The following is a 21,333-nucleotide window of genomic DNA, read 5'->3' on the forward strand; positions in this document are numbered from 1 at the left end:
ACGGTGTCTTCTGCAGAACTTCTGTGGACAGAGTGTCGGGAGACACAGGCTTTAATTCTGCACGGAGAAGTCAGATACTCTGAAATATCCCCAGTTCCCAACCTGAAAGGTAAGAAAGAATTCGTTTTCGAGTCACCCTATCGGGAACTCTAACAGAACATTATTGTGGGCAGAACTGCTTCATCACAGGAAGACCGGAAGGACAATGCAGTATTGTCGAGTCCACTATACAAATGAGGTTAAGAGCTCTTTTTGAAGATGCCAAATAAAACTTTTAATGCTTTTTCTTAAAGTGAAAGAGAATGTCCCCCCCCCAAAAACACACCCGGCATATATAACTTTTAGCACCTTAAAAAAAATCACGTACAATAGTCTGTAATACCAACATTTATTTGCCCCCAAAATATTACATTAAGTGGCAAGAATGGAGACGCATTACTAAAGAGACAAGTCGAAGGAAACAATGATGCATCTGTTCCAAATGAGACGGTATTTTTTTTAAATACTGATAATACAGTGTGAAGAAGATTACTTTCATTAGCACTGATAAGTTCTAAATAGTTCTGATCTGTGAAGTTAACGCCACGAAGAGGAAAATACCCAGCACTGACTACGGCAGTTAGCCTGCCTTGTGTCGCGTGCCAGCTAAATGAAACACAACAAACCATGACGTGGTGACATTTAAAACGTAAACAAAACATCTGTGCACTTCCTTCTACCCCTCCATAGTTCTGGGGACATGTGACCTTGAACGGAGAGTCTCTGCTGGAAATGATGTCCACATGCCTGAGGCGGCCCCCCCACACCCGCACCCTGCCATCCGCCCTCAACCAAAGCGTCTAGATTACATTCAGATTTTTGTGGTACCATAATAACTTCAATATGGGATATATTTTCAACATTCTGGTCAGAGACTCCTTTCTTCCCTGCCTCACCCTCCTCCCAAGTTATTTCAGGCTCGCATTTTTCACTCCCGCGTCCCGGTGGGATACCCATCACATCGCATTTATTTGTGGGGTCTGAAGGCATAATGCGGGGGGTTGTGAGCCAGCTGGTGGGAACCGCGTGCTACACGCGGACGTCTTCGAGAATGAAAAGGGATTCCTTTCTTCTCAAGACGTATAAGCTGTCTCAACAGCATAAGTCCAACGTGAATACCACACCTAACTAAAGATGAAGAGCGTAACAAGCAGCATTAAAATGTCTTTTTTGATTCATTCTTCTCCAAGTTATGTTTTTATCAAATGTCCTGTCTCATTAATGATTTCAATAGACACGATGAGTATACACACCTTCTAATCTCGGCAAATTTGGAGGAGAGTTGAATGAATTCGCCCCAGGAGTCTGGGAGGTAGGAGAGCAGAGAACAGAGGCAGACGGCGCTTTGAGAGGGTGCTGAGTCATTCACCTGCCTCCAGGGATGAATCTACTCATATACGCCCAGCAAAACGAGGCTGTTTAAAAACCTCCAGAGTCAGAAATCCCGCAGTGTGTCTTGGGGTGCAATTCCTACGTGTGACCCAAAGGAAATGTTGATTTCTGGGGAACTCTTCCTTTGGGTCTAACCCCGCTTCAAGAGCAGGGGAGCTGGAGGAGCCTCACGGGGCTCCGGCTCGGCCAGCATCCATTGCTTCACTGAACGCTGGCCGGCACCGTCTTGAAATTCTGAATCATTTCATCTTTGAATTTGGGTTTTGTAAATGAAGTCTGATGGGACAATGGTGCGTGTGTGAGAAGCAAAGACGCGCGTGACACGGGTGCATCCTCCTCCCCTCTGCCCTTTCACATTCGGCCCCGTGAGCTCGGAATTCCGTGGTCCCGTGATGAATGGAGACCCAGGCACGAGGAAGGCGTGTTACATCCGTGGTCCCGTGAGGAATGGAGACCCAGGCACGAGGAAGGCGTGTTACATGTGTGGTCCCATGATGAATGGAGACCCAGGCACGAGGAAGGCGTGTTACATCCGTGGTCCCGTGAGGAATGGAGACCCAGGCACGAGGAAGGCGTGTTACATGCGTGGTCCCATGATGAATGGAGACCCAGGCACGAGGAAGGCGTGTTACATCCGTGGTCCCGTGAGGAATGGAGACCCAGGCACGAGGAAGGCGTGTTACATGCGTGGTCCCATGATGAATGGAGACCCAGGGACGAGGAAGGCGTGTTACATCCGTGGTCCCGTGAGGAATGGAGACCCAGGCACGAGGAAGGCGTGTTACATCCGTGGTCCCGTGAGGAATGGAGACCCAGGCACGAGGAAGGCGTGTTACATCCGTGGTCCCGTGAGGAATGGAGACCCAGGCACGAGGAAGGCGTGTTACATCCGTGGTCCCATGATGAATGGAGACCCAGGCACGAGGAAGGCGTGTTACATCCGTGGTCCCGTGAGGAATGGAGACCCAGGCACGAGGAAGGCGTGTTACATCCGTGGTCCCGTGATGAATGGAGACCCAGGCACGAGGAAGGCGTGTTACATCTGTGGTCCCGTGATGAATGGAGACTCAAACACGAGGAAGGTGTGTTACATGCGTGGTCCCATGATGAATGGAGACCCAGGCACGAGGAAGGCGTGTTACATCCGGACTGAGTGAGCAGGGGCACTGACAGCCCTGGGAAGCTTTTCATTTGAACCAGAACTTGATTCGAATGAAGGGAGAAGGCAATCGATTCAAAGAAGCAGGAAGGACGAAGGAAGCCCGTTATGCCTCTGTAACCTCCCTGAGTTACCCAACCGCTGCCCTGGGAAGGAGAAGAGCATCGCAGAGCCCCTGGGCTTCCGGTCCTTCCTTACACACAGGAGCTTAATGCTCTTCTATTTGCATTAAAACCGGCAATGCCCATTATAAAGATTACTGGTAAAATCCATGCTAACAATTTAACTTTCTAATTTTTCTATATTTAGAACAACATAAAAGAGCAAATAAAAACACCATGATGAGAGAGAGAGACTGGAAGGTAAAAAGCCTGGTGTTTCAGAACCTGTTTTGATAGCACATCACCCTTTTCCTAGGTTTTTGGAACAAGGACCGGCCTTTCCATTTTGCACTGGGCACCGCCTGTCCCGCCAACCACCTCGCCAGCCTCCTCCCTCTTCTCCACCCATCCACCTGACAAATACCGACTGCTCTATGGTGAGACACTGCCAGGCACTGGAAACATAACAGCGAGAGATACAGAATTCCCACCCTCAAGTGAGGTTGAGGAGACACACGAACATGCAAAGGTAATAATACCTACCTTCATGACTTTAGTGAGAACTATAAATAATATATGTGAACTGGATGAACCACTTCCAACAATGAGTAAGCACTCTATTCGATTATCTCATTAAATTGTATTACAACTTCCTGGGTAGATCCTGTTATTGTTTCTATCTTATAGCTACAGAAGCAGAGATTTAGATCAGTTAAGAAACTTGACCAGAGGGACTTTGTCATTGGGTGGTGGAAACAGGTACTGAGCCCACCCAAGCCTTTTTGACTACTAAATCTGAGCTCATAAGTGATGGTTATCATTCTTATTAAGATAATTCTGCCCTGGCTGGTTTGGCTCAACAGTTAGACCATCAGCCTGCGGTCCAGAGAGACCCAGGTTCGGTTCCCGCTAAGGGTGCGTGCCTTGGTTGCAGTTTGTCCCCGGCCCTGGTTGGGTCATGTGGGTGGCAGCCACTCAATGTGTCCCTTTCACATCGATGTTTCTCTCTCTCTCCCCCTTCCACTCTATCTGAACAAAAAATGCCCTCTCGGGTGAGGATAAAAAAAAAAAAAGGTAATTCTAACCACTGTGTTCTTCATTTTCTATTATTACAATGTCTACATTTTCACCTTCTCAAAGGTCAATTTTAGCTGAACTGTATCTATCTAAAAAATTGTATCTACTCTTAATATTTTTCCATATTATTTATTAGTATTCTGTTTAGGATATAAAACATAGCTTGATTTTTTAAAATATGACAATCTTTTGACACAATTGTAGAAAATCAGATTCGACTGATAAAGCTTCTTATTCTCAAAATTATTCATGACTTTGCTTGGTAAAACACAGGGTACTGGCTAAAAATATGGACTTTGGAAGCAGACAGAACTGGTCCAAACCTGGCTCGACTGCACTAGCGGACTCTCAAGGCCTCTATCCCCACGTAAAGTGAGGATGAAAATAGTACCTTGACTGCCTTAGAGGGCCACGTGTAAACGTAAATCAGATGACCCTTCTGAAGCATTTAAAATAACACCTGGTACCTAGTCAGTACTCGAAAATGTTATTTTTAGTACAATTATTTTTAGCACTATGTTCTCATACCTGGGTTTAAAAATAGATTTGAAATGACTTTTTCCTTGAAATAGTTTCCTCCAATACAAAAACTAAGTTCAAGGGTCTCTCATTTCCAAGAAGTATATTATTTCTTTGTAATAAAAGCATGCAAAAGGTCCCCCCACGATGGTCGTCGATACCTCTACAGTTCAAGGGATCTGAGATGTTGTTATTTGAATGATCCTCTACCAAAAACTCCAAGCAGAAACCCTTGTTCTCCCCTTTTCTCTCCACGTTGCCTATCCACAGGGCCGAGTGCGAAAGGGCTTGGAAACTGTGCGGCAGCAGACGCGGGCACGAAGCGCGCGGATCCTGCCCTCCGGCAGGCGCTCCGTGTCGCTGGCCCTGGGCGCCAGTGACGTGCTGGCCTGTTCCCTCTGGCCGAAGGGGAAGGAGCGCCGATCTGAAGGGCTGCTGGCCTCCCCAGGCCGTCGGAAAACTGCTTCCCTGGCTTCTCCGTGCTCGGAGAACACGTAAGACTAGACTGGATTCCACATAAAAATAGACTATACACCCCTTTTTAAAATAGCTCTAAAAAAAAAAGGCTTTTATTTGACATTTTTATAATGATTTCAAGAAAAGGAAAACTGCTTGAGGTTAAAAAAAAACTCACCAAGCCATCATTTGATACCTTAAAAAACATGACAGCCATGTGTGCGACCTCCCTCAAGCCACCCTCTTCTCAGTAACGATGGCTGTCACCACGGCAGACTTGTGGGTCCTTACCAGCTCCTGAGTGTCGTGCTGCAGAGGCAGAAACGCCGCCTCCAGGATGGCCACCTGGTCAGCACTGAGCTTCTGCCACAGGCCGATCAGCAGGATCAGCAGATGGGAGGCGCTTCGGAGCCTGGCGCATGACTGCAGCAGGCTGTCCTGGTTCTCCTCCACGGCGTCTGCTAGAGCGATCACCTGCAGGAATGACCAACTTCGGTCAGGGGTAATTTCACAATTCCCGGGCCCTCCACCACTTACATTTGTCACACTCCTGTTTTTCTTTCAAACAACCTGATGAGCTCTGTCTCCCCAAACACAAGCTATGTTGAGTAATAAAAGAGTTATCATTCATCTGTTCACTTCCTTCTTTAAAAAAAAAAAAAGCCCAAAGTAATTCCAAATCCATATGGCTGGGAGATAAAAATATCCATGAAATCAGCTTAATGGGGACCTTGTTCGGCATCCGTGTCCCCACAGATTGACCTTCTGCAATATATGATAATAAAAGTAACCTCTGGTATGGTTATTCCGGTCTTTAACACTAGCCACGGAGATGGATCTATTTTTTAAAATCTTATCAAAATCACTGCATTTGCCTTATAATTTAAAATAATAACTTCATTACACCCTTTTCAGAAAATGACTATCTTCCTCTGATTATTATTCTTCATCTGTTTCATGGGTGGAATATCGATATTTCTTTATTATATCCAAACGGAAGACGATGTTCAAACACTTAGCCAGTCGAGTGGTGCGTCGTTTGGAACACGGACGTCAGGCACCGTCCCACAGGGACCCGAAAGGAGAAAAGAACATTCGGGGTGTGTTAGCTTCATAATGTCCAATCTACTTAGGACAAAACTGGCAAGAGTGAGTAGAATTAGCCTTTTTTTTTCATCCTCTTGAATAATCCTGTGGAAAAAAGAACTAAAGCAACAATTGGATGGAACATCCAAGACTGCCCTTTGGTGTTTTGTTATTTTAATGTCTTGGTGAATTTTGTGCTCATTAAAAGTAATGAACTGACTGGCCCCAAGGCTCAAGGCGTCTGACAGCCCCCAAAATGGAAAGAGCAAAAGGCGGAGCGCCCCGAGCTCCTTCCTGCCAGGCCCCCCAGCCTGAGGCCTGGAGCTCAGCGGAGTTTCAAGAGTCTCGCGCAGATGATCCATTTGGTGAGATTTCATGGGCTATTGACATTGGCCCAAAGGGCTGGTTAAAAAATCATCATTCACACAAGTAGACTCTACAGCTGTGTGGTCTCCCAAATTCCATGGAGGGAGAGGCGCTGCAGGGGGACAGTCCTCGGGGTGCCTGGGGACACTGGAACAGAGATGTGGGTCAGAGAAAGACAAAGCAACGGCAGGTCCTGGCCTGACCAAGCCAGGCAGACGGGGCTGCTTTGCCCCGGGGCTCGGGGTTGGCAGGCGTTCAGGTGCGCTCCCCAGGGAGCCCAGGGAGTTCGGACCGATGGGCAGCACGACCACGCGCGTCGCTTCCTAGGGGCCTAGCCCTGACCTGCTTGCCACCGTGTGCACAAGAAGTGCGAGAATCCTACAGCCCACGAGGATCTTACAATTTGTTGGAAAGAAACCATACATACACAACCACTGAGTGGAAAGAGACATTCCTGTAATAATGTCCTAATTGTGCAGAACAAAAAGTAGGTGTGAAACAAGTTACCAAAGGGACAAATTATTATGGGCCAGTTAATATCCCTGGGGCCTGTTTTACTCAAGTGAGGCTTGGAACGCATCCCTTCCCCAGTACTTCGAGCAGTCCCCTCGAAGGGACAGACAGAGGCCACTTTCCTTAAACCAAAACACCTGGCGCCATCCGCTTCCCCACCCTCACCATGATTACAACTAACGCCTGTTGAGGTCTAAATTCATATTTTTTCCTTCCTGTGAATGTTACCAATTAAGCCTCACCGCAGAGGTCATGATATGATGGCACAGATGCGTATTGTCAGTAAGTCCAAATCATACAAAGATGAAGGTCATATCTACCTTTTGAGGGCCAGGTATGTGCAAAAATTTTCAGGGAGCACTAGAGGGAATTCAATGGTGACAGATCTCATCTCCACCTTCAAAGAGTTTATAACAGAGGAAGGAAAGTAGGTCAAGGAGGCAAATGCTGGCCATGTAGGAAAGACCCTATAGACTCCAGGAAGAATGCCACTCACATTAGGGTTATTAACAACAATCCGTCCAATGAACTGAGCGTAGACTGCACGCCAAGCATTCTGCTCTGTGCCAGGCAGGCATCCGGGCCTTCCGTCACCACACCCCGCTGTGGCTTAGCTGGCAGGACCTCCACTTTACAGACAATGTCTTTGAGGCTCAGCAGATGGAAGGGATTCACCGGGACTGTACGCAGGGCATGCAAACAGTGCCCCTGCTCAGAAGGGCTCCATGCCAGGTTCAGTGCCCTGCTGTCTCAGTTTGACATTCTCAATAATTTTATTTTTGAATCTGTGTCTTGTAAGTGACGTCAGTGGGATAATGGATCACACGCATGAGCGGAGGAGACAGGCCCATCAACCCCTAGAGTTACACGCTCATAGATGGGCATTTAAAACTGGCATCGCATAACATAGTGATTAATGATCAAATTCGCACTAACTATCTAAAATTTTAATGTTTCCTTACTCGGAATGACATTCACTAGAAAAGGAAAGATACCACCAGAAGGCACGAAAGGGAGGCCACTGAAGAAAGGAGGAAGCTTTGCCCTGGCTGGTTTGGCTCAGCGGTTAGAGCGTCGGCCTGTGGTCCAGAGAGACCCGGGTTCGGTTCCCACTAAGGGCATGTACCTCGGTTGCAGTTTGTCCCCGGCCCTGGTTGGTCGTGCGGGTGGCAGCCACTCGATGTGTCCCTTCACATCAATGTTTCTCTCTCTCTCTCTTCCTCTCTCTCCCTCCCGCTCTATCTGAACAAAATATGGAAAAATGTCCTCGGGTGAGGATAAAAAAAAAAAAAAAAAAGAAAGGAGGAAGCTTTGTATTTCGGGAGCTGTTTTAGCAGCCCTTGCTTCCTGCCTGTTCACAAGGGCTCTGCATTTTCGTTTTGCTCTGGGAACTGCAACTTAGGTACCCAGCTTGACCGTCGCCCGGTAAACAAGGGGCCGGGGTTCAGACTCTGGAGTCTCTGCCCCCAAAGCCTGCATGAGCCCCGAAGTCCCTTCCAGGTCCAGGGAAGGGCCTCGCTCCTGAGTGTGGAGGCCTTGAAAGGGAAGGGGGGGAGAAGCAGCCAGCTCCAACCGGCTCAGGAGAAAGCAGCGATTGTGCCATTTTCGGAAATTTTGTGAGCCATGTGTTAAACTTGGCCGTCACAAAAAAAATTAAACTATATAAATTTAAAATTAAATAAATTGCATTAAAACAAAGGTAATAGTCAAAATTACTTCCTAATTATTTTACTAGTATCTGGGCCCTTGAGATGATGTATGCCTGTTGTCCCTGCAGGTGGGGAACAGAAAAGGCTATTGCCCATTTCTTCCCAAGTCTGCAGTTCTGTGACCTCATGTGGGTGGCTTGAGATCGGTCGTGGTGGAAGTATTTATAACGCAGAGGTCAACAAATGCTTCAAAGCCAGCCAGCCTGCCCACTACCCGTCCTCCCCAGGGAACCGGTTGTTAAATATGTAGCAGCACACCCCTGAGAAGAGGTACCTGAAATGTGTCCTCAAGAACAGACACTGTAACAGTGAAGGAGACAACTCGGCCGAATGCATTCAAGCAAAAAAGCAGAGGCTGCCTGTCCAGAGAACAATGATTCCAGTGTGGGAAGAGCATCTGATGAGACAAACAAGGTAACACGGGCAACTACTGCCGAAGAAACACGTGTCAGGATGAAGAATGTGCATCCAATGCTGTAGGTACTGGGGAGCCACAGCATATTCTGAGTGAGGGCATTACCTGGTGGAGGTGACACAGCTATTGTATCACAGGAAACATCTGGGGCATCTGCTGGTACCCGAGAGAGGCTTTTATGCACGTCCCTCGCTATCCCAGGAAAGTCCTTACTAAGTGTGACAGCATGTCAGTGCATGGATCCACCCAACCTACTCAACACAGCTGTGGTAGAACGACTTCTCAGAGAGACCGCAGCCCAAGCCACAGGATCCTTCCTGAGCAGCGCCCAAGACACATCCGTCCAAGAGAAGCACCATGTCTCCAAGGCTCAGTCGTTCCTTGGATGCATTTCTGTGCCATTGTGGAAAGAGTCTACTATCCCCAAATGGTCCCAGAAACTGGAAGGAAAAGGGATAAACAATTCCTCATGTAAATTACCCCCAAGGAAAATCTTCCTGCCCTACTGGCCAGCACGAAACACTAAACAGATCTCCATGCTCTCCATTTGGTTTTACACGTAACGGCCAAGTTTACTTTGTCCTCCGAGACGGCCAAATGAATTTAGCAGAATTAACACAACGAAAAGAGTTGGAAAAACTGGAGCTATCAAGATTCAGATGTGCCCGAGGCCTAGAAGGTCCTGCAGCTCACCTGGGGCGGAGAAAAGGAGGCCAAGCAGCTGCAGGCCTCCGGGCGAGGGAGAGGGTCCTTGCAGGGCTCATCGCCGCCGTGCAAGCCGTGTGCTCCCTGGGGTTCACGGCAAACAGCGCGGGATGAAGGCCTCAGGAAACAATGAACGCTAACGATTTCAAGTGCAGTGTGTTGATGGCCTTTGTTTTGCTTTTTCAGATCGAAGGTTTCCAAATAAAATGGAGACCCCAGAGGACATCTCTGTCCCTCTGCCATATCAGCTGATGCCAAAGTCATGAGGCAGCGGCCCAGGGAGCTGCTTTGCAGGAAAAGGCTCAACTCATAAAGTGAGTGTGAAATTAATCCCAAATACTTCCAGCTGCCAAGATAGGCTCTGGAATTGGTTACAGGACAGCAGCAGCAGCAGAGTAGACATGAATCATGCTATGTGAACATGGACATGTCCAATTTCTTCACCTCAACTCACCATCAAGTCTGCCCCGAAATCTCCTGTGTGGCACATGGCACCCCCACTGCACGGCTATCTGGGTGTCATTTCCTGAGCCCCGGCCGTGGGCCAGGCACTGTGCTGGTGCTGTTATACCCAGACTAGCATTTGGTCCTCATGGTGACCCAATGGGATAGAAACTGTTGGCCCCCGTGGCCCCCTTTCTGATGAGCAACAAGCCCGGATAAGCTCATAGCTCCCATGAACACAGAGCCCATGGTTAGGAACTGGGGGGAAGGGCAAGGATCCCGTCCTGTCTTCTGGTCCCCCGCTGGGTGCCCTATCTTCTGCGATGTATCCAGCTGGCCCTAAGATAATCCACTGGGTTTCTATCTTGATAATCAAACGAAGATATTAAGGGAAACGACCAGCAATACATTGCATCCATCACAGGCACGTGAGCTCTCATTAACTTTCCCATCGCTGGAGCTTTTAGCACGAGGGAACACGAGCGGGGAACTCCAGGCTGGTTTCCCGTCTGAGGTTATAATATAAAGGAAATCGGTTCGCAATCTGTAAAGGACGGGAAGTTACCATAGTAAATCCTCTCTCTCTTGACAAAGGGAATTTGTCAAGACAGCTCAAAATCTCGACGACTTTAGAAAACAGCTCTTTTCCTACCGGCCCACCTGCTCCTTCAGTGAGACTGCTTTTATTAAGGGGGTGACTCACGTATTTTCTGGGAATCTCAGGTTACAAAGCCGACAGTGGTCTGAGCGAGAGGATGTTCTCTAAGAGTAATTTGTCAACATTGACTGAGAGCTTCTAGGGCCCGGGCTGTGCTCACCTCTTTACAGGGGTTCTCTCTCTTCATTCTCAACACCACTGCATGAGGCAGACACCACTCTTGTCCCTGTTTTTAAAATAAGGAAACTGTAGCAGAAAGGGGCCAGCAGTTTGTAAGCAGCAGAGCCAGGATTCATACCCACACAATCTGACCCAAGGGATGTCACCAAGTGAGGTCGCCGGCATTCATTTTCTGCCTACACGGAAGCTCCATCGCAGGCGCTCCGTGGAAAACTCCGACCAGAAACCTCCCCACGGGAGGCTGACCTTCCCGCCCCCCACGTGAAGTGAGACGGGTTTATTTATAAAAGGGCGGCATGGGTGAGCGAGTTAAGAAAATGGAGTTCCTATGACATGGATCACGTATCAATCCCCGGGGGTAGAACTAGGCTGAGCGGGAACAGGGGTGTCTGGCAGGTCCAGGACACAAAGCTCTGCTTCTGGCTTCTTCACCGAGTAGCTTCTTGTCGGGGTTCAATGTCCTTCCCCTTCTGGGCTCTCGCTTTAGCACCTTTAAAATGTAGGGGTGGGAAACATGATCCCTGACATCCAACGTAGCGGTAAGTGTCACAGTGAAACACCTTTCCATCACTCTCGGACAACTTGCCATTAACTTCCCGTGACACGCCTTCCCCTCTGTTCGGACACATACTTGGTTTTGTATTTAATGCCTGCTGATTTGGAGATTCTAACTATAAAATAACAGTAAGGATATTTTTCTTTGACTAATTCATAGATTAAAAAAAAAAACTTTATTGATTTTAGAGAGAGGAAGGGAGAGGGAGAGACAGATAGAAACATCGATGAGAGAGGACACTGATTGGCCGTCTCCTGCATGTCCCCCACTGGGGATCGGGCCCACAACCTGGGCATGTGCCCTGACTGGGAATCAAACTGGCGACCTCTTGGTGCATGGCTCGACGCTCACCACTGAGCAACCCCAGCTGGGCTAATTCATAGACTTACATGAAGTTAAATGAGAGCAGTAAAAAGATGAACAATACCGAGTGTCGGCAGGAGCAGGGAGAAATCCGAAATCCCCACGTTGCTGGTAGGACTGCAGTACAGTACAGTTGCTTTGGAAAACAGTCTGGCAGGTCCTCACAAAGTTAAACACTCAGTAACCACAGGACCCAATAATTCAAGGTTTATGCCCAAAAGAAATGAAAATATATGTCTGCTCAAAAACGTGCTCGTGAATGTTGAGAATAGCATTATTTATATAGCCCCAAAGTAGAAACGACTCAAGTGTCCAGCAGCTGATGAACAGATCCATCAGATGCGGCATAGACTGGAATATTATTCAGCCATGAACACAAATGAAGTACTTACACATGCTACAAGCTATCACATGGATCGACCTTAGAAAACTATGCTAAGATAAAGAAGCCCATCTCAAAAGACTGTACATTGTAGTATTCCATTATATGAAATGCCCAGAACAAGCAAACCACCAGCACAGTAAGTAGCTGGCAGTTGCTTAGGGCTGGAGCTGGGTGGTGGACAAGTGGGAGCAGAATGACTACGAACAAGTGTGGAGCTACTTTTAAGGGGATAGATCATTTTAAAATTAGGTGGTAGTGATAGCCGCACATCACTGTGAATATCTTAAAAATCATTAAGTTGTACTCTTTGAGTCGGTAAATTGTATCTCTGTAAATTATATCTCAATAAAGCTGTTAAAAAGAATGAGAAGTAAAAATACTGTGAAAGTATACTTCACGTAAGGTCGGTAATAAACACAAATAAAGGCACTCTACTTAAGTGACAGTGTGAACAGACTAATACCACATTGCAAAGGGGCCAACCACATTTCGGGTGATAGAATGATCATGAGAGTTGGAAGTCAGTTAGCTCTAAGCATGAATATCGGAGACACCACTTGCAGGCCGTGCAGGTAGTCCCTGCACCGCCCTCCGACTTCCTGTTGTCACCTGTGAGACAGTACTCGGTAAAAGCGTGTTAATACCCCTTCTACTCATTTCTGTATGTCTGGCTCCTGGTTACGAATTCCTAATACTGCCTGTAGTTGAGGGCTCATTTCAGTTTGGTAACAGATGATAAATTCTACTTTTTCTGTTAGAGGAACAATGACATGGAAAAGGGAGGACCCGTCTCCTGGGACGTGAGGCCCACTACCAACTACCGCCTGTTAAGGGGATGTGACAACTGCCTTCCGCACAGCCACCCAATGGGACAGTGCTCATTTTGTAGCCAAGGGTAATCACGCTTCGATGCAGGACTGCCGTGAGCCTCTGTACCAAATATATGCCGAAGAGCTGTGTAAGTTGTGTGTTGGGTTCCCTTCCTTACTCCTTCAGAAATTCTATTAAAACACACACGACACAGACCCACACCTTGGCTTTGTTCTCTAGAAATCCTCTGAGGCTTGTTCATCAGGGAGCTAGAGGTGGTTCATTTTTCTCCTGCACCTTATTGAAAATGCTAGAAAACTTGGTGATTGGGAGAAAATGTTTATGAAGTCCTCGATGAGAATGAAGAAAGAAAATTAAACTCATACTCGGCCCAGAAAAGTCCAGTGTGAGAACAGCCACCGCCGAGTCCTGCCGGCCCTCAGCTCTCCGTACGCGGTGGACGTGCCCGAACCGCTGGCTGAACTGATGAACCTCAAGGCGAGTCCACCTCAAACTCCGGCACAATTAGGAGACACACTAAACTGTCTCTTAAATCCCAGACACACTCCATCAGGCACTGACAGGCTCCCAATTTGAATGCAACCCAAGTGATGTCACATGGAAACAACGGACCTACCTCAATATATCTGTCATTTACTTTTGAAAATATTGCTCCACTTCACCTTGAGCCACAGCCGCCTGGCACCACACGACAGACAGCTCTAACGACCGCTGAAGTGAGTGTACTCTTCACATTCTCCTTTCCGTCTAGGAGATTTGCAAGCAGGCACCCTTCCCGTCCGACGGTGTTACCTGGGGAGGCATTTGCTGCAGAGCCCAGCGAAGCAAAGGTCTTGCAATTAAGGAAGAAGAAAAAAGTTGACCAGGTCCAAGCTTTGACGCTGGCTGAAAAGATCCAACTTTTATCCAAAAGAATTGTTCTTTTACCAAGAGAGATGAAATACGGTCTAAAATTAAAGGAGAAAGGGCACGGAGGTATTTCAAAGCCAGATGAGCATGTAAGAAGTGTTTCATTATCTGTGTCCTGGACCCTTAGCCAGATAAAAGAGAATCCTGAGTTTTTACTTCAAAGGCATAACAAGAATCTAATTCTTAACTACTTTTGCTACTATGTTATTTGTATAAACAGGATAGAGGACTGGATTGTGTTCGCCTGCACCTCACATGGAGTAACAACCTAAGATGCCCCGAAAACCTGCATTTAGCTGAAATTCCGAAACCAAACCCAGGATTAGACTACATTTTTAACCATCCTAGCATTTTGGGTAGCTATTAAAACAACAGAAAAAGTGTACCCATTCAGTATAAAAATAAAAAAGTCAGTCACACAAGTTATTTGTCTTCATAAAAAGAGACCTGGCAATTGGCTAAATCACCTGATGCTTTGGGACACAAGGTATGATAGTTATGAGCCTTAGAAGTTGTAATGGCTTCTCTGGTCTAAGATTGTAATTTTCCTTGACACCAATCTACACTTGCCGAATGCCTTGAGAATTCATATAAAACTGGATTTAGAAAAACAAATTATTCCTGAGAAATTTCTTTATACTATATACTGTGGGACCTTCTTTTTTTTTTTTTTTTTTTTTTTATGTTCTGCCCAGAAGAATATAAAAGGTAGGCAGTACTGGAATATAGACTTTGGCTGGAACTTTTAAAATATATACCACCGATACATAAAAATGTGAAACGAGAAAGACAATAAATCATTTACAAGTGACGCAGAGACAAATTTCGCTATTTCTGCAAAGTTTATTCACCAAATAGACATGTAACCTAATCAGCTGAAAGGAAACTAACTCCACTGCTTGGCTAATATAATATTAAAAATACAACTGATCTCAAACCTGATTACTCTTTTTACACCCCCTCACCCCCGCTGACCAAACTTTTACCCCTTTCCATAAAATCATCTACCTATGGCCAAGTGAAACCCCAATTTAAAAATAATAATTAATAGAGCCGAGCTGTAAAAAGAAGAATGGAGGTTCTCCAGGCCACGGCTACCCACCGAACAGATCGCCGTTAACGCCGAAACCTGTGGTTGGCAATGTCACGGCTCATTCCACAAACCCTCGGGAACGCCGCGGCTGTCACTGTCCAAAAACAACATTCGTGAGGGCTGATCTGAATAGTTCTAAGTTGAGACTGTTTCAGGCCACATTCCTACATGAAGACATGTCCGTAATTATGCAGCCACCCACGTGGCCTTCGGGGCCATCTCCAGTGAAGGGAAACGATGGCAGGATGGGCAGCTGGTGGGCGTTCTGGGGGCATTTCTTTAGCCAAGGCAGCGAAGGCCAAGACCTGTTAGTGCGTGTGACCAGCGAAGGCATGCTGCTGAGCGCCCCAAAAAGGCAGAGGGATTATACCATTGCTATCAGGTAGTACTTTGGCAAGACATCTACAAATCTATGTGGCTCAGCCCACGTGGGAATAATACAAAAAGCAATGAAGGGAGCTCCAGGTTTCATATGGAGTGACACTAGGGAAAACCGGGAGTATTTCTACAGTCGGAGGCTATTGGGACATTAACATTGAAGTGACCTTGCTTTCTACTGTGTTGTCAACTCCTCCGGGCCAGGGACTGTTGTTTGCTGTCCTCCTTCCACGGTCTCAGGCATCTGTCTGTTTGTTACACTGAAGTAAATGAAAAAGCCCAACCACTCAGTAGCACAAGAGTGTCCACTAAAACAGCGATTTGCAGGCACTGCATCGGCCATGGATGGCCATCCCCACACGCCAGGTGAACAGGACCGCAGCCTTCCATATGGAAAAGTCTTTACAGGCTAGTTATTTACTGGCTCTACCATAGGTAGTAAATAACTAGGGTTTAAATTCACACCTTCCACATATACTACATTGCAATGAATAACTAAATTCATTCGAGCCTTTACCATTAAGTTTATGTGGCGAGTGTTATGAAGTCTATAATTTAACATATTTTAAAATCCATCATCATAGCCAAGGTCATATGTTGTGAGCATGTGAGTCATTTTCAGCTACCCTCAAGAGAAGAATTTCTCAGTCTCCTTGCTAATGACATTTGGGGCCAGATAATTCTCTGCTGCGAGGATGGGGGTGGTATCATGAGCACTCGTGGGAGTTTAGCAGCACCCCTGGACTCGACATCCTAGTTTTCAGTAGCACCCAAGCCACAGTTGTGACAACCCAAAATGTCTCCAGACATGGCCAAATGTCTCCGCGGGAGCAGAAATGTACTCTGGTTGAAAATCACTGCTCCAAGCCTGAGTCTGTGCCCAAACACTACCCTCTAATCAGACACAAATCTCACCAGCCCACAAGCACTCGGGCCGCTGGTGTCTCCAGCAACCCCCGGCGACGTTCTAGTTACCATAATGAATGTCAGAAGTGGGTTTTGATTGGTGAGGTCAGAGGTTAGATTATCAGCATCGTGGGTGTTAGAAATAGATGGGCAACGTTCATGGCATTCACGATACGTGAATCTCCGTGGGGAAGGAAAGGGGGACATCTGTAATACTTTCAACAATAAAGATAAATTTTTTAAAAAGACGTGTGCATTGCCTGGATATTGTTGCATTCATACTCTTTGCATAAACAGGGTATAAGACTCCAGGAAGACGCTGAAGGCTTAGGCCTAAATGATACTGTATCCGCCTTCAGGGCAGATTTCTAGCTCTCTGAAGGCTGTGCGGAGGGTACATGGATCCTGCACTGGAGGACTGTCCAGTCAGCCGCACGTGGGCCTTGCAGAAAGGTGGTGGTCTAGCACCGAAGGCCATAGAGTTGGGCCTCCACTCGGCCTACAGCACAGGGTGCACAGACTGTTCCACGCTAGTGAATGTTTCTTTAACAAATGGCTTCGTGTGTGGCAACGTTTAGCATGAGACTCACTTTCATTATAACCAGGGGGAGACATTGTGGGAAAGGGCTCAGTCTCATCCATCTTAAGCTTTTTGATGGCTCTCGTTACTTGCTGAAAAGAATTTAAGATTATGTATGACCAGACTGGCAAAGGTAGTGTTCAGTGTCAAGTCAGTGCTAAGTGAGGGTGATATACATGATTGAAGAGCTGCCTGCAAAGAACTAACAGTCTAGGAAGGAAAACAAACAAGTTAAAAACAACAGCTGCTGCTGATGCGTGTCCACTCTGTTCCCGGCACGGTCCTGAGAACTCCATGTCTATTAGGCCTACAGCGTTCAACAGTCCTTCTAGCTAATTATCAGTTTTGACTGATGAAGAAAATAAGGCTCAGAAAAGTTAAGCAACTTGTTCAAAACCACACAGCAGTGTCTAGATTCAACCCAGGTCTGTCTAAAACCTCCAAAGCCCACGCACTTCCCAGCATGACACAGGTATTCTTAGACACACACGCGCATCAGCCCATCTAGCCTACTGCTTATTAGGTTGAGTTAATACGAAAAAAATCTATAAACAAGCCCTCGCCACCAACCTAATTTCTTCGGAATGAAGGGTCCGCAGGCCCTTTGTTTAGCCTCCGGTTACACGGATCCACGTTTGAGTGTTTGGACGCCTTCGGTCCAGGTAAGCACTCCCGACTCCGGAGCATCTCTCTTTTGTCTTCCATCGACGTCTCTGTTACCTGCCTGGCTCGAATCCCAGCACACAGCTTTTCTTCCTTCTGAGCAGCTGAAACAGACGCTCTGAGGAAGATAGTATCTGATGAGAGAGGGATGCCTTACAAGCCAGTTTTAAAAATAACTCACTTGCTAGTTTACTGAATTAAACGGGCATCACAGTCGAACTCGGAGCCCTCCAGCGGGGTCCGCGTCCCAGCAACCTGAGCCCATTTTCAGAGAACAACAAAGGGATTATCATCACACCAGTCACTGATCCACATGGCCACGTTTTCTTTAAATTCTTGGTATTGGTATCCAAAAATGTGACAACGAGCTGAATTTGGATAAAATCACAGATATCACACCACCCTCCAGAGAAGAAGTGTTAAATCTGGGGATAGAATACCATCTTGGCACCGGCAGCCTGGGTGAGTGATGGGAAAGATTACAACGTAGCTTGTGAACCCTCAGGAAATGGTTCTTTGTTTCAGCTCTTCAGAGTTGTATCCACAGCCATCACTTTAATTCTCCTAATAACACCTTAGAAAAGTAGGTTTTAGTGATCTTCAGAAAAATTATGATTTGATGATGAAAACACAGTGTTCTGAAAGTTTATATACGTTTTTGGGGAACTGCTCACCATAAAACTTCCAGGATGTCAGAAATCCATTCTGGCAGGAACCTGACTGTCACTGATACTTCAGATAGTTAGACTGTTTCTCTGGGTTAGTAACAGCTATCGCCTGGATGGAAACAGGAGCAATAGGAAGGTCTTAGGCATCAACACTATTTTGATAAGGTATTAAATATCCAAATTTTCCTTTCACATCCTGAGGAAAAGGAGTCCATTTCAGCAGCAAAGAGTTAGCATCAGAGTCATGAAAAAAAGAGAAAAAAAAAAAAAAAAGCGGGGGGGGGGGGTGGCGGGGGGTGCAAATCTCTAGACCAATCTTCTATCAGTTGACTTTCCATCCATTCACATTTTGATTCTTTCAAGAAGACAAATCTTAATTAGGAATATCCACCAACAAAGTTTTCCAAAACCTTCTAGACCAAGGGTTTTTCAATAATTTGTCACTATGGGAATTTCAGGTGGTTACTCTGACCTGAAGAAGTCTCTCCTGAATGTTACATGGTATCTCAGATACACCCACCACTCACATATACTCTCCATCAGTCGTAATGTTCTACACAAGTCAAGCAAACTCCATGCCCTATTGTGAAAACTACTTATCTAGAGGTCTGACAAATTCTTTTCCTCTGGAGAGAAATAAACTCTAAAATTAAAGAGAGGAAAAGACTGTAGCAATCACAGAATCAGAACTGCAAGACAAGATCATAGGACACTCATCACATCACACAGCGGTGATTTATCTACATTTGTCTCTATTCCCTAGATCACATGTTCTTTCAAAACAAGGACTGTGACCTTTCTACAGCTCGCAACACTAGATATTCATTCATTCATCTGAATTCAATTAGTTGAATTTGAAAAGACCTTCAAAATCATCTTCTCTAAGCCCTTTAGTTTATTTATATATATAGATGCTCAGGCCCAGAGAGGTTCAGTGAGTTGCCTAAAATCACACAGGAGGTTAGTAATAGAATCAGGGCTTTAAGGATTGACCTCCACTGTTTCCTTAACTATTCACAACGACCTTTCGGATCATGTGGGGTGAGTACCTATGTCCCCATTTTATGAGGGGGAAATGCAAAATTCCAAGGTCACATAACAGGTTTCAACAGGTCTGAAACCCAGGACTCTGGGCCTGGGCTTTTGTTCCTCTGGCCCGAAGGATTTCAAACACGCCAGTCCTGACTACACGGTATAGCACGGAAGGAGGAAGGGAATCGGGAGCATGTTCAAGAAAGGGTGGCTCAGAAGGACGGGGAACAGGCGCTGTGTACGAAAACACTGATGTGGGGGCGCAGGTGTACTTGGCTAGAGGAGGAGATCTCGAAGCTGATGATGATGTAAGTCTCTCCCTAAAATGGGATCATAGTCTGGCTTCATTTCGATTTTCGATTTTCTTAGAATCTTGGTCATTTCTTCACTGTCGGAGTTTTACATGCCATACAGCTGATTTCATGTACAGTTACAGCCCATCACACCTCTGACATGCCTTCCTGTGCCCACTGGGCTATGGCGCCGGACATAAGTGGAGATGGTTCCCTCGAGTCAAAAGGGGCGACAGGGGGGAGAGAAAGGGGCGCCCTGAGCCTCTTCCCTGACCCTTTCTCAGGTCGGGCAAAGGTGCTCCGGGATGGTTGACAGCAATACAGGTCACAAAGGGCAGAGGCCCAGAGGAACTGGGATGAGAGGGACTGGAATGTAGGCATGGGGTGAACACGATGGAGGATGGCCCAGGCCACTTCTCCTGGCAAAACCTGCCTGAAAGGTGCTTGGCGTGGCGGAGGGAACACAGGCCTTTGGTGTAAGGGTCTGGATCCCAGCCGGGCAAGTCCTTCTACCTTCCTAGGCGACCCTTGTTTATCTGTGTGAAAAGAAGCGAAGCAATACTAGCTTTCCTCAGAGAGTTACTGTTGGGCCAATAAAAAGAATGTATGTAATAGTTTTTAGTAAACTGTGAGCTGCCATGATGCTAAAACAAAACAGTAAGGGCCCTGGCTGGTTTGGCTCAGTGGTTGGAGTGTTGGCCTGCAGACTGAAGGGTCTCGAGTTTGATGCCCAGTCAAGGGCATGTGCCTGGGTTGCAGGTTTGATCCCCAGCCCTGGTCAGAATCATACGGGAAGCAACCAATCGATGTGACTCTCTCACACTGATGTTTTTCTCTCTCCCTCCCTCCCAGTCTATCTAAAAACCAATGGAAAAATATCCTCAGGTGAGGATTAACAAAAAAGAATGAGAAATTTAACATCTCCAAATATTCTTAATTTTCCAAACTGAGGCCTACTATTCAATTAATTCACAAGGAAAGACTATAACATCAGTAGCTTTTCGGCGGGGTTGGGGGGGCATCTGAAACAAATTACTGTTTAAGAAATGAGATACCAACAAATTACGGTGAATCCTTGGCTATGTCCTTACACAAGAAACAGCATTTAAGAGTAAAGATTTGGCCCTGGCCGGTTTGGCTCAGCGGTTAGAGCGTCGGCCTGCAGTCCAGAGAGACCCGAGTTCAGTTCCTGATAGGGGCGCGTATCTCGGTTACAGTTTGTCCCCGGCCCTGGTTGGGTCGTGTGGGTGGCAGCCACTTGATGCGTCCCTTTCATGTCGATGTTCCTCTCTCTTTCTCTCCCTCTCTCTCCCTCCCACTCTATCTGGAAAAAAAAAAAAGGAAAAATGTCCGTGGGTAAGGATAAAAAAAAAAAAAGAGTAAAGATTTGCCAAATCACACAGGAGCAGGGACATGCAATAGTCACAAGGTGAGAATCAAAGGATTTTTCATGTTAGAAATTTTTATAGAAAGAACTTTGCTTTCTGTAACACTGGTGCTGCATTTCAATTTCTAAAATAAAACATAGTCACTGGGTTTGGACATGCACATGACAAAGACATGAGCTAAGAAGGACTCTACCCAACAAGCCACTAACTCAACTTGCTCTCAACACAAGACGTTACTGGACCTGAAGCATGTTCTCTTGGCTGGTGGGAGCAACTGTGGGTGTTAGCTCGGGTATTAAGCAACGGGAGAGAATTGGAAAACAAAACAAAAGGGTTTCCCCTGAGGATCCCCTTTCACTGACAAGCTAGGAGGACTGCCTCTGAGCAGGCCACGGGCGTGTTGCCGAGTGAGAAGTTACAGGAAAGAAATGAGATTTTTCTTGAGCCTCTGTCAAAATGACAGTACCAG

The 21,333-nt window shown here is 46.5% G+C and overlaps 1 protein-coding gene across 11 annotated transcripts in view; it reads right to left on the reverse strand.

Annotated features, from left to right (window-relative positions):
* BBS9 (Bardet-Biedl syndrome 9) overlaps window positions 1-21,333 on the reverse strand; it is a 378,994-nt gene that overhangs the window by 71,426 nt on the left and 286,235 nt on the right. For all 11 annotated transcript variants that reach the window (XM_036246696.1, XM_036246699.1, XM_036246695.1 and 8 more), the window contains one exon: window positions 5,035-5,217. In XM_036246696.1, the coding sequence (XP_036102589.1) occupies window positions 5,035-5,217 (183 nt within the window). The remainder of the gene's footprint in view (window positions 1-5,034; window positions 5,218-21,333) is intronic.

Source organism: Molossus molossus, unplaced genomic scaffold (genome assembly GCF_014108415.1).
Source record: "Molossus molossus isolate mMolMol1 unplaced genomic scaffold, mMolMol1.p scaffold_m16_p_7, whole genome shotgun sequence".
NCBI lineage: Eukaryota > Metazoa > Chordata > Mammalia > Chiroptera > Molossidae > Molossus > Molossus molossus.